Raw genomic sequence first — 18,545 nt, 5'->3', positions numbered from 1 at the left:
GGTTTGAGGATCTAATGTTCCAAGGATCTAACGTATAGTATGGTGACTAGAGTTAACAATACTGTATTTAAGTCTCATCACAGAGATTGGGGTGGGACCAGATTGCTATTTTGTTGTTATACTGGCTCAAGTTATTTAGCCCATTACATCAAGAATAATTTCATTTTAGCTCACCATAATCTGGTTCTTTCTTGCCATTTTATCTCTACTTTTTAAAGCTAACCACTTCATTATTCAGGTTTTATGCAACTTCTGCACTTCTGGTAGTTCCAGAAATTAAGAATGTTATTCCTCCTAAAGTCATTACTTTGAGTAATGGTAATTAACAGAGCTAGATTCTAATCCCAGCTTTGTGATCTTGGGAAGACACTTTTCTAGACACATTTTACATCTGTAAAATAAAGATGTACACTTAGAAGATGGAATTTCCTTCTACTTTAAATATTGGATTGTTAAACTCTAGGGCCTAGTTTGTACCACGAGCTTTTGCACTGAGTTAATATATTCTTTTATAAGAACATTTTGTTGGCTACATTCATTTTATAAACTAGGGAAAGCTTTGTATTTATGTACAAACATGATTATACAAAAATGCCAATGCCTTGGGAAATAGCCTGTGGTAATGATACTTGAATTCAAGTCTCCTAGAACAGCTGTGTGGTCTTGGGTCACAGCCTTCTCTGAGCTTGTTTCCTTATCTGCTTTTTCCGTATCTGTAACCTGCTCTACGTTCCTTACGGATCATCGAAAGAGAAAGCAATGTGAAAAAATTGTGTACTTGTAAACAAAGCACTATACAAATATAAGTTGTTAGATATTATATTGTTTCTAATGGCTGATAAAATATCACCAAAGAAAAGTGCTTCCATAAAAGTTTTATTTATCCCCACAACAACCCTGTGAGGTAGGGTGATCAGGGCATTTGAAGATGAGAAAACTAAATCTACATTACTTGTTCACGGCTATACTGCATAGTAAATATGTAGAAATTAAATTGAATATTTTAAATGTCCATGACTTTATATTGATTCATGTGGAAAAAGGCAGAGAGAATATTAACTCCCCCCTACCTTAATGCCAAAAGGACACTGCCTTGAAAAATCCCATTTCAAAAGATGAAAGTAGTATTTCATTGCTTATTTCTACAAAGATTTATAAAATAAAAAAATAGTGAAATATTTTACAGTTAATATATATAATGGTCTCATTCAGGGATATGTCCTTCAGCTGTGTATATGATCAACTATTCCAAGTGCTAGAAAATGCAAACTCTTAAAAAGTATGAAAGACATGAATGATAATAAGCAGTAACCTCAATCTTCTTTATTATTCCTCCATGCATCTTGAATAAGTTCTGTGAAATCTGGTCCCAGTTAAAAAAAGAAAAAAGAAAACTCTACCACAAAGAGATGTCTGGTAAACTTAATTTTGTTGCCTATTCTCAACTCCCAAACCACTGTCACATTAAGTAAAGTAGTGATTTCCCAAATCTATGAGAATCACTTGGAGAGCTTTCAAAAAATACAGAACTCTCAGGCCCCACTCTAGACCCAGTGAGACAATTTGGCAGAGGTCAGGCCTCAAGAATCTGTATTTCAAAAGCTCCACAGAGTAATTCTAATGAAGAGTCAGGTTTGGGAACCAGTGATATATTTTAAAATACTAATAACTAATATAAAAACCATAAAGTAAGTATAAACTTGTTGCTCTCATCTCCCCTTTTAAAAATTTCTCAAAACACATAATCCCGGAACTCTTGCCTCTGGGCAAGTAATTTCAATTCAAGATACAGAGAAACATTTTATAAAAATGTATCCTAGTGAATGAGACTTGGATTCCAATAATAATTTAAATAGCATTTAAATATAAGATACTGAGTTCTGTGGTTCTTATTCTGAAATTTTTTAAATGTATTTTATACAGGTTCTTAGCAGGCTTTTAACTCAGGGGACGACATGAAAAGTAATGACATAATCAAGCACATAGCACTGAAAAAATACTATACTCAAAAACAGCTCATGAGAGGAATAAGAAAGTGAATGAATGACAACCTAAGGCCTTTTGGCCCATACATTTTTGTTCCCAGTCCACTCTTCCCCTATAAGGGGAAATAAAATAAACATTCTTTCCTAGTTACTTGGCATAGTTATTTGGTGGGTGACTATTAACACTAAGTTAATTTAGAAACACAAGTTTAAAAGAGATAACAAATAAATACCTAGGAAGACAAAGAGAAGTCAGGTCAGAAAACCTTAACTAGCTAATGATGTAGTATATAACACCATCATGTTAGGACAATTAAATGAAGGCTTCAGTGTCCTTTACATTTCAGCTTTATGTGATTGACACAAGACGTGGAAAAGATCTGGTCCTTATGAAGAAGTCTGTGCTCGCTGCAAAGATTTGTAGGAATAATGAAATGCTTTCTTCATTGATGAGATGAAGTCTCTGTTTTTCAGCAAGCTGACTAAACGAAACAGTAAAAAACAAACTTCTTTAGATGGTTGAATGCAAGTAATATCTAGTTGAAAAAGTCATTGGCCAAAGATAACTTTTTTTAGAAAAATGATTCTATGTTTAACATCCCCCCCAAAACCCAAAAAACAAACAAACCAGGAAAACCAAAGTAATATAAAAACACAATGTACACATCCATTTTCACTGACAGTTACAAGAAAATAGCCATTTATAGAAGTTACAATGCTTTCAACAAATGCCCCCAAAATTTTGGGAAACAAGATAAAGCCATCAGGTAAATAAATATACATACTAGCTAATATAAAACAATTTATGCTTTTAAATTGTTGTCAACTCTCTTTTAAGACCCAAGGAGAAATATGGTGCTATAAATCTGATTAGGGCTACATATATTACATGGAATTAAAAAACACAACTGATTAAAACATCCTAACAATAATACAAATATTTAAAAGAATGTCTTTAAAAGTCAGACATTTACCACTGGAAATATCACAATTATAATATGTACTTCAGAGTCGTAATGTGTATATAGGTCACTTTTGCCGTGTCTTATCAGGTATCCATCTCTCCTGCATTTACTAGTCAGTTTTTAAGAGTTCATGTTTTCTGTGTGAACTGAAGAGGCTGGGCACATCTCAATTCATAAACACCTCCATTTAACTAATGGAAATGTTTAAGGTAATATCTACCAACAGATAAAGCAAAGAAGGGGTAATAAGATAACACATTTTAAAGTGGAGGAAGCTGGATAACTGTCTCTATAACTTATTTTAAATTTTGTATTAATAACAAATTTAAAATGACTCAAATCAAGTAATGAAGAAAAAGAGACTGAATTGATCTCAAGAAATTTTCTCAGGCCATATAAAATTCTCCCTTAGTTTATTTCTTTACAGAATCTTGTTAGGCTTGATTCATTTGTCAGTCAACTTAAAAGAGCTCTGCTAGCAGGGGATCAAAAACAGCTTTACCAATAAAAGATGATTAAAAGTTGTTTTTAAAGTGCCTATAGGCACAGCGGTATATATAGGTGCTTACATTTCCCTTTTAGTTGTGGGAAAGCCCGTTGAGACTGTAGTTACTTAATCAGAAAAGCTTTCAGCAATTATAATGCAAGCTGAAAGTTTAGATCCTGTATAGGTTTTGGGTTTTGCTGTTTGAACATAAAAAGGGAGCAAGGAGAAATGTAACCAGGTTCACAATTTTGAGCAAGAGCATATGTAAAGGTAACATATGTACATTTTATTTCAAGAAAGACAGAAGACAAACAGCATAAAGATGCCCGGATGCCCTAAAGATAAATACATTTCAAAGATTCTCATTAAAATGAATCTGTAGTATTTTTTCCTGCAAGCAAAATACCTTTCTTTAAATTAAAAACAAACAAAAAAACCCCCAGTATTCTGAATTGCAAATGCTTTTGCTTTTTTTTTTTGCAGAAAATCTGCCATGATTATTTTTTTAATGAATAAGGATTTTCCACAAAACAGGCTTGCTCTACATGCTAGATTTTTAAACAGTTCAGTGACACAATATGCTAACTACATACACAACAGATAATATAGTAAGAAAACACTCAACCTGATGAAAAGTTAAAATCTTCATTAATACACTGAAAATTGACATAACTCATGCCTTTAAAATCAAAAATACAAAAATTAAATGTTTTCCTAAAAAGATTTCCTTATTTTAAGGATTCATTTGAAAATGAAGCTGCATGTAATTTGTACAATAAGTTGTACAAGTAAACAGGTAATATACATAAAAAATTAAGTGACATACTCCTCAATTATCAGTTGTCCACCTTTAATTTCCAATACTGTACTTTCTTAACAAGCATACAAAATATCAAACTTCTCTTTAGAAAAAGTGCCGTTCTTTGACATCCTTTACACAAAAACAGTCTGAGCCTGTGGCATGATAATGCAGTTGAGAGGCAAAGCATACTAACTTTTACAAATTCTACCTTCCATAAAAAGCCTCCCGAAAAAGAGATTACACGCCACTATAAAAATATCAACCTCTTGTGGTAGCTGCATTAGAGAACCAAGGCTTGAAGACTATTTTCATATAGCATAGAAAACCACTATGAGAACATATTAACTGCATTGGTGGCTTGGGAGTTTACTGTGCCACAGGATTATGCATAGCTACTGTAAGGTACCAAGACTGTTACACAGAGTTTTAATTGATTGTAACTGAGAGCATAACAGAGGTACTACCAGCCCATGCAAAATAACTAAAAATACTGAATCACTGTGCTGAATACTTCATTCCTGGAGAAAACCAAAGGCATCAGTAACCAAATCAAGCCCAACAGGTGACCAAACTCATTCTCCTCAAAGATTGGTGAGCACAGTGAAGTCTGAGGTATACCTTTTATCCATCAAATCTGTGTGCCACTGCAAGATATTACCACTTGGGAACACATGCCATCACAATGGTTTAAATCTTTTGAATATTAGTCATTCATATATTCTTATCTACCCAGTCTCTTGATTTTTGAAAAGATTTCACCTACAGTAGAATATTACAGAAACAAAATATAAATGCATGTTCTAAATGAAACTTACATGGACTAAAAGTAGAGAATATTTTTAAACAAATATACAATATGCAGGCAGACAAAGCAGGAAAACGGCCATTCAAATGTATAATAAAAAACTAAAAATTGACTATTTCCAGAAAACTATGAAGCGCCTCAACTAAAAGGAATGCATAATGAAATTCTAATCTAATACAGGTCAAAAATGTAAAAAGGTTATAAACCTTAACAGGAAAAATAAAACAACTTTTACTGGCCATTCCTGTTGAAATGAGAATTTTAAAGTAACAGAAAAGTGGCTACAAACCCACTTAGAGCACCAAACAGAGAGAAAATAAAAGTCCATTTTCATCTCTGTTATTATCATAAAATCCTGTGTGACTACAGGTCAAACTGCTGGTGGCAGAAACAGAATTCTTTATAAACTGCAGATGTCCTGTACATAAAAAAATTTCACTGGAAGTTGCACTAGTTCTAAAGACTCTTCTGTTTTAGCCTACCTACTGTATGTATTCAATCTGAGATAAAGTCTCTTTCTGTAACCCTTGATTATTATTGGGCACCAAGATAAGAAAAGCAAGACGGGGTACAAAAATGCAAAATTTCAACAGTAATGGCAATGTTTTTGTCTTAGTCCAAAAGGGTCCTGCATTCTCTCCCCCTTCAGTGATTTGACAAGTCTTTGTACTTAATCTGGGGGCAGCAAATCATGCAAGCGAAATCGGTCTCTGATGTGAGGTCGAACATCTTCATTCTGTGTGGAGAAATAGACATTTTAAAAGCCACGTAATTTCAAAGACATGATCCCCATAACATTATGAACATTCTTACTTTGCAAAGAAACTATACCGCCATTTATCAATATTTTATAATTTACATTATTTTGTTTGCCAAATAAAAAGATACTACACAGAAGCAGTTAATTTTAGATTAAAAAAAAAAGCCTATCATTAATGTATTAATTTTGTAAGAACAATTATGCAATAAGAGGTCAAACCAAAAGATAGGTAAAGCATTCAGTCAATGAATTCTACTTTATATAGTAGTTTTAAAATTAATCCATGGACACAGAGGAAAAAGTTCCCAGAATAAAGTTTCAGTACCATAAGCATTAATTCTAGACCTGAACTACAAAATCAATTTAACAAAACTAGTTAGTAACAACTAGTTAGCAAGAGGAAGTCTGGTAAAATAAAACATTCGATATATAAATTTTTAAATACTGATAAATATAATTTTAATATAATTTATAAGTTTCAAAAATGCTTGTAATCTTTTTTCAATCTCTGCCCTAATGTCCCACCATGTTGACTTAAAGTTAGTACACATAAAGCAACTGAGAAGATTTATTTCAACAGAGTTAAAGCAACAAAAACCTAACAAAATGATAAGATATACTTACCAGTTCTACTAGCTTCTCCAGAAATGGAATCAATTTTAGAAGTTCATTGTCATTTTTATCCATAAACCAGCTTTCTATAGGGATTCCATTAGATAGCTAAAGTGAAAAATAAGTAATTAACTCTTTTCATTTACATTTTGCCTACTTTGGAAAAGCTTAAAAGTAACAGATTTTAGTAAACATTAATCAGTAAGTTCCTTTGAAAAAAGGAATGCCATCAGAGTTTATGTCTGTCATATTCTTTGACAGCTTAATAGTGCAAGAGACAGATGTTAAGGAAGGAACTGAAACATAATTGGTTTTTCAGAGTAATTTATTCTTAGTGTATATAAAACTTAATAAGAAATATTCATTAAAACAAGTTTTGCATTAACATAACTAAAAACATTATTCATTCAAGAAATATTATTAGTCAATGCTAGGCATTTTGAATAAAGGAATTTTACCAATCTCAACAGAGAATACTATTAGAAAGCATATACTCTTACACAGGGACTGTGTCCCATTATTTTATTCCCAGCAACTAGCAAGATAACCTGAAACATAGTAGGAACATAACAAATTGACTCAATGGTATTTCATTGGTCTAAAAACAAAAATACAAACCATATTTGTTTTATAGTAAATATTCTCTAGGATAAAATATCTTTTAACATTTATGCAGAACACTGTGTTTGAGATGGAGGATAACTGAAATTATTTTATTTACGAACCAATTCTTAAAAACATTATTTCAAAATGCAAGTGAATAGAAGTAGTGACCTAAACTGAACATACTTCAATACCATATATGCAATTTTTCCCCATGTATTCTTTTTTACGTTTTATTATGGACATTTTTGAAACAGAAAAGTTACGGGCAAAGCTTGTTTCATCTTCACCCAACCCACTTTCCACCATTCCAATTCTGTACTGATTTATTCTGAAGAAAATCTCAGCCATATCACATGAACATACTCATAATGTAAAATATATCTTGCAAGGATGGCTAATCTCTTGTCAGTCTGTCTGCTATCTATCTATCTATCTGTCTATCTATCGTATGCTGTGCTGTATGGCCTATGGGATCCTAGTTCCCTGACCAGGGATGGAACCTGGGCCCTCAGCAGATGTAGGTGCTGAGTCCTAACCACTGGACTGCCAGGGAATTCCCTCTAGTTGAATTTATATTTCTAAGAATCATTGACAAAGGGTACAAACATATTGACAAAATAGTCTAAGAAAATATTTTGAAATGCCAAATCAAACAGACCAGAAGAACATGGTTAAGCTATTCATAATTCTGAAACATGTTTATAATCAAATTACTGATTTAACAATAGATAAGAATGCTATTAAATGATATATATCTTATAGTCCCTTCTTAGGGATTTACTACTTCAGATTTACTACTCAGATTTTTATGTATGTTGTACTTCATTTAGAAGAAAAATTTCCACAAGGAATATACTAATTTGGCATTCCTAATTCTAAAAGATGACACTAAACAGGGAAATTCCACCAGTGAAAATTCTGTTATCCCATCAAATCTTTCGGCAGCATTTGTCTGAGTTTGTTTAGCAACCCTCTTCCTACCTGATATGCAAAGGCTTGTGGTGAGTTGTCAATTATTATAGTTTTTGAAAGATCTCTTCCAAGGATATTTAAGTCCTTTATATAGTTTCCTTGTACACAAACACAATGTTCGCGGAAAAGCCGGTGCCTAAAGATAAAAGTAAAAACAAATTAACTAAAAAAATATATATATATATATATGTAAAAAGCACAACATATACTGAAACACATATACAATACACATACCATAGGCTTTTCAAGTTAAGCCTTATCATTTTCTCTCACAAAGGAAATTCAAATGCAAGTGTGGGCCTAAGCTTTGGGCTACAGTTTTATTATAAAAATTCTTAGTGGGCTTCCCTGGTGGCGCAGTGGTTGAGAGTCCGCCCGCCGATGCAGGGGACACAGGTTCGTGCCCCGGTCCGGGAAGATCCCACATGCCGCGGAACGGCTGGGCCCGTGAGCCATGGCCGCTGAGCCATGGCCGCTGAGGCTGCGTGTCCGGAGCCTGTGCTCCGCAACGGGAGAGGCCACAGCAGTGAGAGGCCCGTGTACCGCAAAAAAAAAAAAAAAAAATTCTTAGCAATTATTGAAACCTTACAACCAAATATTACCATGCCTTAAAGAACTTTGTTTTATCCCAAAATGTTATATTAAATGATAAAGAGGGATTAAAAACTCTGTAAATTGTTTTTGTAATTTATTTACCCAGGAAAGCTCAGTTCAGATGCAGCATCTGGTTGTCATCGAGGTCCTGCTTTTTAACCAATTTTCCAGATGGTTGACTGAGGCACAAGGAGGTCAAGTGACTTGCCCAAGGTCACACAGTAAGTCAGTGGTTAGCCCCGCATTGGAACCCAGGATCCTCCTGGCTCCCAGTCCTTTGCTCTAACCAGAAGACCACACAGCCTCCCTATCCCTGCACATGCCAGAACAGAAAATATAAGAAGGAATGTTTCCGTGTTGGCATTTTTAAAAAATGTTTTTAGTTTCTCTTATAGTTTTTGAGGAAAGGTGCAGAGGCCAAAACATTCCATCATTTCAACTTTTCCCAAACACCCATCTTTATTTTAATTGCATGCGTGTGTGTGTGGGGGGGTGAGAGATCATTTGAAAAAACAGGGATTGAAAGAAAAGATGAATTCAGATTTAAGTATTACAAATGTAAACTTATCTTTCACCAATGAAACTGAAAAATGCTATATCATTTTAAAAAGGTATTAAGGTTTTATAATAATATTTATATACTTGTAATAATTAATCTCCATTTAGCACTCAGAATATTAGATTCTGAATATTACTAATAACTGATACAGATCACCTTGAAATACTCCACTTGCATACATTAATTCATTTGGTAGTTTGGCTTCCTTGTGTCTTAATCCCACTATACAATTTTTCAGGAGCTAGGGCTTACACATACCTATATTTTGAATTATCCAATTTCAAGAAAGGGGCATTTTCTACCAACAAAATCTGCCATAGCTCTAATAACAACAAAACTGATACTTTAATCAGGGCCAATGGTGATGGAAAAGTGGAAGAATTTTAAAACCAGACAAAATGTAGTATAAACAATTCTTTTTCCCTTATTACAAAGAATGCTTTTAATTAAATGTTCATGAGTTAAATGATCACCTACCTCTGAAAGGTTTAAAGACAGTCCTACTTTGAAAAAAATAAGACTAGGCAAAAGAATTTAAGTCCTGGTTGGACCTAAGTAAGATTCCATATTTTATTTGTATAAACATTTAGATACGAGGAAATTGGAGAGGCAGGTACAGCACATAACTGCAAATCACTATTGATAACTCTTCTCCAATAGCAGCAAATTCACCAGACACAGGAGACAGCTGAATATATATATATGGATACTAATGATTATTTTAATTAAATTATACTAAACCCCTTCCAGTTATTCAGGAATCTGAGGGTCAATAGCATGTATTTGCAGTTTTAGAAAGAAACTACTTTTGCTAGTCATCAAATTTGCATTCGGACTCACAGGATTCAGAGATCACAGGAATTTCTGAGTCTACCTTGTCACCAACATAGATGATTCCCTAAAGCACTCTAACGCATTCAATATACTGTTCAAAAAGTTTTTCCTGTTTTAACTTTTTCAAAATACAACTAGATAAAACAAGTTTAAACTCCCAAATGTGTAGATTTTATAAAACTAGTTTAAAAGAGGGGTTTTAATTTGTAACGTAACTGTGTGACTATGATTTGTCCCCTAGTAAAAATGAAAGCTCCAAGAGGGAAGGGCTTGTGTTGCTCACCACTGTTCCCTGGAACATTGGAGGGGCTGAATAGAAATCTTCAGAATAAATGAAGTCATGAGAGCAAAATCACTTGTATGCTTTTATAAAAGTTAGGTAAAATGAGCATAAATTATAATAAATTATATACTTTTATGAAACACACACATTTTCATTTGTGTGTCTGAAGCTTGCTTATATGGAAGATAAAATGGAAACTGACTACAGGACACATTTTGATCCTTTAGATTAAAAAAAAAAATCACATTCTATTTACAAAGGAAAAATCTCCTAAATGTGGACATTAGGAAAAGCCTTTCACCATAGCTGAAACCACTCAATAATACAGGTACTTTTAACAGTAGAAATTAAGTTTAGGATTTTCCACTAAGTATGGGAGAAAGTATTCAAGACAATGAACACCCAGCTATTAAAGCTTTTAGGAGCCTTTTGTGGCATCTCAGCTCTTGATCAAAACTCAAACATTAACTCCTATACCTTAGAGGATGCAGCAAGACTGCTGAGTCTTGGTATCTCACTTCAGCTGACAGAAATAATGAAACTAATTTTCAAATTGTTTTAAATTCCCATCTAACCAGGAACACACTCCCATCTAACCAGGAACACACTGCATCTGCTGGCTCAGGACACACAGAAGGAACTGAGTCCAGATCAGGAAAACCTGAGTGACTAAACCAACTGCAATTTCCAGTTAGATTTCATGTAACATTTTCTTTCCATGGAAGATAAATTTGCTCTTGAAAAAAGCAAAAGAGTTTAATTTGATCCTTTTTGTTAAAATTAACTTTTATTTCCCTAAGCCATTAAAAAGATGACAACACATGCATTATCTCAGAGACAGAAGGAAGGGAAAACATCATGCACACAGTGAAAAATTCCACATACCCCCAACCTCCTCCCAATCCCAAAAGAAGTGAGGATACAGATATACAAGTGAATAAATACATTTGATCTTTGTATCCTTTAAAGAACGTCTGTCTGGAGTTAAATAATTAGGAACTCTTAAAGACTTTTGGGGCTTAAAAAAAAATTCACTTATTTTCCCCATTTAACACACAAATCTCTATATATGCAGCCAACTGAAAATGGCTATCAAAATTAAGTAGAAGCATAGTAATTTCATAGATCAGTGTGACAGACATTTCCACTATTTGTTAATTAAATTTACCTGACCAGTTGCTTTTTAGGGTCTAGTATGTTCAGTAACTTGTCTGCATACACCTTCTTAGAAGCAGTAAAAAGAATGATCTACAAATTCAGGGGAAAAGAAGTAATCATTATACATGATCTAAATATGGGTACTATATTGAATAAAATAAAAATACTTATATAATTAGCTTAAGTATATTTACCTCATACATCTGAGACATTCTTTCCAGGAATTCCCTGAAGAATGGTCTTAATCTCACGTAAACCTGAAAAAATACAAAGATAGGCTTCAGCAAACAAACATATAAAACAGGAACAACTTATTTATAAGATATGTTCTAACTTTGGATATAATTTAAAAGTTCGTATGTTAAAGTAATACAAAAGTTTACTAAGTACCACTCAACCAAATATATTTCACATATACCAAAAGGTACTTAAAACAATCTTTTGGTAGGGTAATAATAATCGCTGGTGATCATTTCACTTTTTAATAGTTAAATAGCAGCATATAATAGTACTTCATGGAATATAATTTTAATAAACATTTAAACTAAAAATGGCAGGTTTCCCTCTGAGATTTTGATCCACCAATCAGCTCCATCTTCCAGCCAGGTAGCATCCATCCAATTATTAGGCAGGCTGTATATCCACCTCTAGCTGACCTATCTCAATGACCTTCCTCAATAATTACTCAGAATTTCTTCTTAACAATCACCTGCTAAGAGTACCTTTATTTTAAATTCCTATTAAGGTAAATAATGTTCAAGAAAGAGATGTCTGGATTGGTGGGTTTAAATAACTGGAATTTTTCAGAAATCAATCTTGTTCTATACTTACTGATTCAGATGTGGTATCTAAATTAGCGCTACTGGGCTACTTGAGATTGAAAATATAACAGTCAAATACACCAGTTATCAAAATCAACTGACAATATCAGGAAAGACTACAGTACCCAAAGAACTGACTTAAATACATTATTTTCTTATTTCTGTCTTCTTTTTGCCTACATTTAATGTAGCTCTTGTAATATACTCAATATTCAAAAAGCACAGAAATATAAGCCATGAGCAACCACTAAAACTGATTTACGAAAGAATTTGACTCCTTTAAATTGTATTTATTTTGTGACAAAAATTTATAAAAAGAAAAGTTTGTACTCTACTCAAAGGTGATTATTAACATCAAAAAACATGAACAACAAATACTTATAGAATGCCTATGCACCAGATTCACTTGATTCAGATTTTTTTTAAAAAGCTGTGGTGGCAACAAATTCAAAATTTAGGCTTCACGGAATTTAATTTTGTTGTCAATACACATCTAAACAAAAATGCCCTTATGATAAAAATCTAGTTCTAGGAATGTTTTAGGGCAGAACAGGGAAATCAGGCAAAGGATATTAGGAGGTAGGGACTATGTACTACCAGTCTTTGTAAGTTCTGAAGCCCAAAGGGCGTAAGACAATGCCAAATATATAGTAAGTACATGATAAAAATCTGTTAAGTAAATTAAATATAATTGCCTGAACTTAAGCAATATAAACAAAATAGAGAAAGAGAGGCAAGACTACATACTACACAGGGACAACTACTGAATTTCCTTAAGAACTGATCACTTGTGGAAGACCAATTTCAAACATTAATATGCTAATAATATCACTCTATCCCTGCCTACAGGCTAGAATAATAAAGGTTTACTCATTTTTAAGCCTATTAGGCAGTTTATCTCAGCATCTTGACTAATCAAAAACCAAGTAAGCCACACACCCCCACCCCTAGCAAATAAATATGACGAAATCCTTAGTATCCAATCCCTATCACTTAGGATGAGGTATAAAATTTTTAACTAGAGTTGTGCTTCTAATTAATTTTAACATTTACATTGTGAAATATTTGGTATAGTTTGGTTTAGTTTTCAACACACCTTATTTGTTTGATAATCCAAGTAACTGATAGATTTAGATACATTTCTACCTTAACTGACAAAACCCCACAATTCGGCCAATACTTTTTTTCAATTACCTTATCTCATGGAGGATGATAAACCATGAACCATCAGAGCCTTCTGTTTATTGCTAAGAAGGCTTATCAGTTAAATGCATTTAATAACCAAAAATACTTCATTTTTGCGTATGTATAAATGTTTTCATTTGCTTTCAATATCCCTGCTATCACTCGCTCCATATTGTAAAGTAAAATAAGCAGGGCCTCTACAATTTGGGATTTGTCTCCTTTGAACACTAAAACACTTCCACTGTAAAGGAATACTTCTATTTAAACAGTATTATCTAAGCATAATAAGTGGAGCACTGTACAAAGGTGACATTTTCCAACTTCTTACACAGTGACTTCCTGATTATGTCAAAACTATAACTTCATTATGCATTCTACTACTTTGACTATACTTAAATATAAAACACATCTTAAAATTTGATATTACTTTCATAATGTACCTGTTCACTGGGGATGAAAGGTGGCACTGAGATAGAGGAATATAATGCTAGAGTGTTTCCTTACCATGAGAACAGGATAACTGTTGACTGTAAATGTTCCTATTCTCAGAACAGATTCACCATTTGAAACACAGGAAGGTGTTTCAGGATTAAAAGATACAGGCAGAAACTGAGATGGTTAGCGGGGGGTGGGGGTGGGGAAGGAATGTAGAAAGGTACAAAGTAACAGCAAGCTAGGATGTGGCTGGGACCACAGGAGGTTCTGCCATGTGCTGAAAAAGTAAAATCTCAGAAAGAAAAATAGAAATAGAGACATAGGGCTTCCCTGGTGATGCAGTGCTTAAGAATCTGCCTGCCAATGCAGGGGACACGGGTTCAAGCCCTGGTCCGAGAAGATCACACATGCTGTGGAGCAACTAAGCCCGCGCGCCACAACTACTGAGCTTGTGCTCTAGAGCCCGTATGCCACAACTACTGAGCCCGCGTGCTGCAGCTACTGAAGCCCGCGTGCCTAGAGCACATGCTCCGCAACAAGAGAAGCCACCACTATGAGAAGCCCATGCACCGCAACAAAGAGTAGCCCCCACTCGCTGCAACTAGAGAAAGCACGCGTGCAGCAACAAAGACACAACACAGCCAAAATAAATAAATAAAACAAAAAATTTATAATAAAAAAAGAAATAGAGACATAAGGCCAACAAGGTCTAACTCATTTGGATGGATATATTAAAGCAGAAATATATAGAAGTTAAGAAGCACTAAGCACTGTCCAGTAGGAAATAAGAACAATTTTAAGGTATGTATAATACAGTGAGACTACGATCACTTATTGTATTAGGTCAGAGATATACAAACATACAGATACACACATAGACATGCTTCCAAATGCTTCAAAATCTATTCCACAGATGCTCTTAACTCCATTTTTCTTCTCCTAACCTTCTCGTAACAAAGATTCCTGTCCCAAGCTGCCTACTTCCTATTTTCTACATTCTTCTACTACTTAGTACTTCAGAAACCATCCTTCTTCAAACCTGCAATTCTTCAAAATGATATAGTCTCTCAAATGTAAGACTAGGCCATACGTTTCATTTCAGGCTGGTATACATATATTCCTCCAAATATACAGCAATTATTCTATCTACACAACACATAGTTTTAATCTATCACTAAACCAAATATATTTTGAAAAAGTCAGTTTTAAAATAATGCATAATACTATAATAATGAACTGTTATACAAAAATACCATACCCAAAACATGTCTTAAATAAGACTGCCTACTACCCAAAGATGTTCATGTTATGAAATGTTTATTATGTAAAATTTTTGTACATTTCATGCTCGTGACTCTATTTTGTAACTGGAAGTTTGTACCTCTTAATCTCCCTCACTTACTTCATTATATGTTCATGATGTAAACTTTTAAAACAAAATCTACTAGAATAATGTCTGCAAAATAGTGATAATGGAACTAATCTTGTATAATATATTGTGGGCTGATTTTACCAAAACTTAAATTTTATATAGTAAAATGATAAATATATTATAGAAAAATAATATTACATTAACAGTACACTAACAGTACTTGATTTGAACAATATCTGACAGTCAGCCTGTACTTTCTTTAGTACAAGAGGATGTCCTATAACTGTGCATGTAAGATGATCCTAACAGGCAATAAATGGTTAATGGAACTAGATTTAATAGTCATTAAAATAGCAAGCCAGTTATAAATTAATTATAAATATTTTCTGACAGTCTGCCTAAAGTCAAATTCATGTCTAAATATGCAATGTCAAGTTATATACAAGAATTTCTGACTATTAGTTTACCAAACCATTATCTAAGTTATCTAGGTAACTTTATGAGCACGACCAAAAAAGGGGGGTAGGGGGAGAAAACATCCAAAAGATAAGCAATTTCAATTTGTGGGCAAAATTGAAAAAAAATTTCTTACATGTGGATCTTTTTAGGAAAAATATTTCTAAATGGTTTTAAGCACAGATAATATGACCCTAACATATTCAAAAAGAAGTATCTTTAATAGTTTTTCCATGAAATCCTTTGAACTTATTGCTACACTGTTGCAGGAAGGAAAACAAAAAGATAAATTTGGTGGTATTCACCTACTTAAGAGTAGGTACCTTTAAATAAAAAGATGATTGGTGGATGCTATCTATTTTTTTTTTTTAAACATCTTTATTGGAGTATAATTGCTTTACAATGGTATGTTAGCTTCAGCTTCACAACAAAATGAATCAGTTATATACATACATATATTCCCATATCTCTTCCCGGATGCTATCTATTTAATCAGCAGTAATAAGTTAAAACAGTAGAAAACTAACAACACTGAACAATGTGAAGAAGAGATGCTACAGGTATTAGCAGATACCACAGGTATACAAGGGGCTCTACCATTTTTTTTAACCCTTCTGCACACTTCTGTTTCTTTATCTATAAAATGCATATAATAACAGTACCTATATAGTGTTGTTTATTAAATAAGTTAATACATATAAAGCACCTAGAACAGTGCCAGCACACTGAGACTCCTAATAGCTATTATTACTATCCACTTTATTATTTAAAAGTAATCAGCCATAAGGAGAATAGCTGGAATGAGTAGGATTTTATGGGGGCAGAACTGGGCAACCTCAACTCAAAGAGAAAGCCATATCTATACTTTTAGAAGATGTAAAGTAAGTCAACTGATTACTTAACTATTTAACTTAGTTAACATTGTCTTAGCATCAATACCAGATCATAGAGACAAAACCCAAACCTTCTCCATAGAAAGAGGGTTGCTCAATAGGCCTTGTGGAGGCCTCAACTTCATAACCCATTGGGTGATTTTACAAGTCACCTTTTGCTTCACACAGTTCCAATAAGAGGCTGCTGGGGATAGTATTTGTAGGTGGATCAATCTGAGGATGAATAGGTAAATACTAAAACATCAGAACCAATAAAAATAAAAACAAACAAAACCCCCAAACTAAAACCTTCTGCAAAACCTTATACTGTATTAAATAGAAATAAATTTGAAAAGATATTTTCTTATGGAGTCCCAAAGGGATAAAGTGCTTAATGTATTCATACAGAAGGTATATTAAAAATTAGCAACGAAGCATACTTTTCAAGTAATGGCCATTTACATACATATATAATATATATACAATATACATATATAATTTTTGAATTTAAATATGTATGTACACATATTTGTGCATATATATAAAATATTAATGTGTTTATCTTAAAGTCAAGTTTACTCATTTTAAGAGCAAAAAAAAAAAACCCCACAAATGTTGCCTTTAAAAACAAATTCTAAATTTTGAAGCCTCCAATGTAATATGCTTAGTAATCAACTGTCACATCTCCTATATTTGCAAAATATTTTTAGTTACTGAACAAGAATTTTCTGTATTTTTAAATGAACTTCTTCTAATTTGAAGATACATTTATAAAGAATACAAACCATGATGAAAAAATTAGTGCCAATGACTAGCTATAAGGATGGAAAAATTACTTTAAAATTATTTAAAATATTGACTCACAATTAGTTATCAAAATATTCTTCCCTACCAGATATAAAATATTACTTTTATCCTCAATCCTCAATGTCGATGACCCCAGATGTTTTAAGGAACAAAATACATACTACTTTTTTTTTTTTTTTTGCGGTACGCGGGCCTCTCACTGTTGTGGCCTCTCCCGTTGCGGAGAGCAGGCTCCGGATGCGCAGGCTCAGCGGCCATGGCTCACGGGCCCAGCCGCTCCGCGGCACGTGGGATCCTCCCAGACCGGGGCACGAAGCCGTGTCCCCTGCATCGGCAGGCAGACTCTCAACCACTGCGCCACCAGGGAAGCCCTACATTCTACTTTTGTACAATAAAATTATGCTTTATGAATGTCAAAACAAAATGCCTCTTACTTAGTATCAATTTAAGCCAGAGCTTGAGGGGAGGAAAAACTTCATTAGGTGTTTACTAACAAAACTCTTCATTTAAACGATTGCTTTTTTCTTCGTGAAGCAAAAATAATGCTGACTTTTCTTCCTAGACTGTGGAAAAGAGATAGATGCCACTGACCCTCTACTTCTATTTTTCTGTGGTATAAAATATTTGAGATCCTTATGAAAATTATCCTAGGTTGTAAGTTTCCCAAGAAAACAAACTATAATAATGAGGAAGAGGCTGAGCTTTGCTAACATGGGGCTTCCCACCCACCTCTCCCCCCAACTTTTCCCATAAAGGCAACCTCTACTATTAAAACAAAGCATCCTTTAGCAAGTAGCTCCCTACAGGATCCTATCTCTCCTTGAGTGCTTACCACAATCTGATTTCTGGACAGCTGACCCAAAGTTTGTTGATTTTACTGATCTTCAGAAAGCCACTGACTGGCTAAAGTCTTATTGGTGAACAGAGTCAAAAATCAGATGCCCCTGCCATACTTTACAGAATGAGGAGTTGGACAACACAGTTACGTTTGGTTGCACTGTAGTGAAACATATGAGGCATCTTCTTTTTGTCTTCAATTAGCCACGTTTGGGCTGAGTAGCTCTATTACATCTTCAAAAAACTGAGCTCCAGTTCTTGATGGAGACAGAGGAAGGTCATTGAGGAGGTGGTTCAGCTCAAGAGCTAAGTGAAAAATCTGTCTTTTGATTCAGTCC

At 33.7% G+C, this 18,545-nt stretch overlaps 1 protein-coding gene across 3 annotated transcripts in view; it reads right to left on the bottom strand.

The window, feature by feature from the left end:
* Positions 1-859: 859 nt before the first annotated feature.
* The window catches only part of CTDSPL2 (CTD small phosphatase like 2), a 71,018-nt gene continuing 53,332 nt past the window's right edge, over positions 860-18,545 (bottom strand). For 2 of the 3 annotated variants that reach the window (XM_060149080.1, XM_060149090.1), the window contains 5 exons: positions 11,617-11,679; positions 11,433-11,512; positions 8,004-8,130; positions 6,429-6,524; positions 860-5,780 (listed from right to left, as the gene is read on the bottom strand). In XM_060149080.1, the coding sequence (XP_060005063.1) occupies positions 5,715-5,780; positions 6,429-6,524; positions 8,004-8,130; positions 11,433-11,512; positions 11,617-11,679 (432 nt within the window). In that variant the 3' untranslated portion in view covers positions 860-5,714. The remainder of the gene's footprint in view (positions 5,781-6,428; positions 6,525-8,003; positions 8,131-11,432; positions 11,513-11,616; positions 11,680-18,545) is intronic. The other variant, XR_009540529.1, reaches the window with a different exon arrangement.

Source organism: Lagenorhynchus albirostris, chromosome 1, assembly GCF_949774975.1.
Source record: "Lagenorhynchus albirostris chromosome 1, mLagAlb1.1, whole genome shotgun sequence".
Taxonomy (NCBI): Eukaryota; Metazoa; Chordata; class Mammalia; order Artiodactyla; family Delphinidae; genus Lagenorhynchus; species Lagenorhynchus albirostris.
The sequence above is the reverse complement of the archived record's forward strand: the minus strand, read 5'-3'. Positions and strand labels throughout refer to the sequence as shown.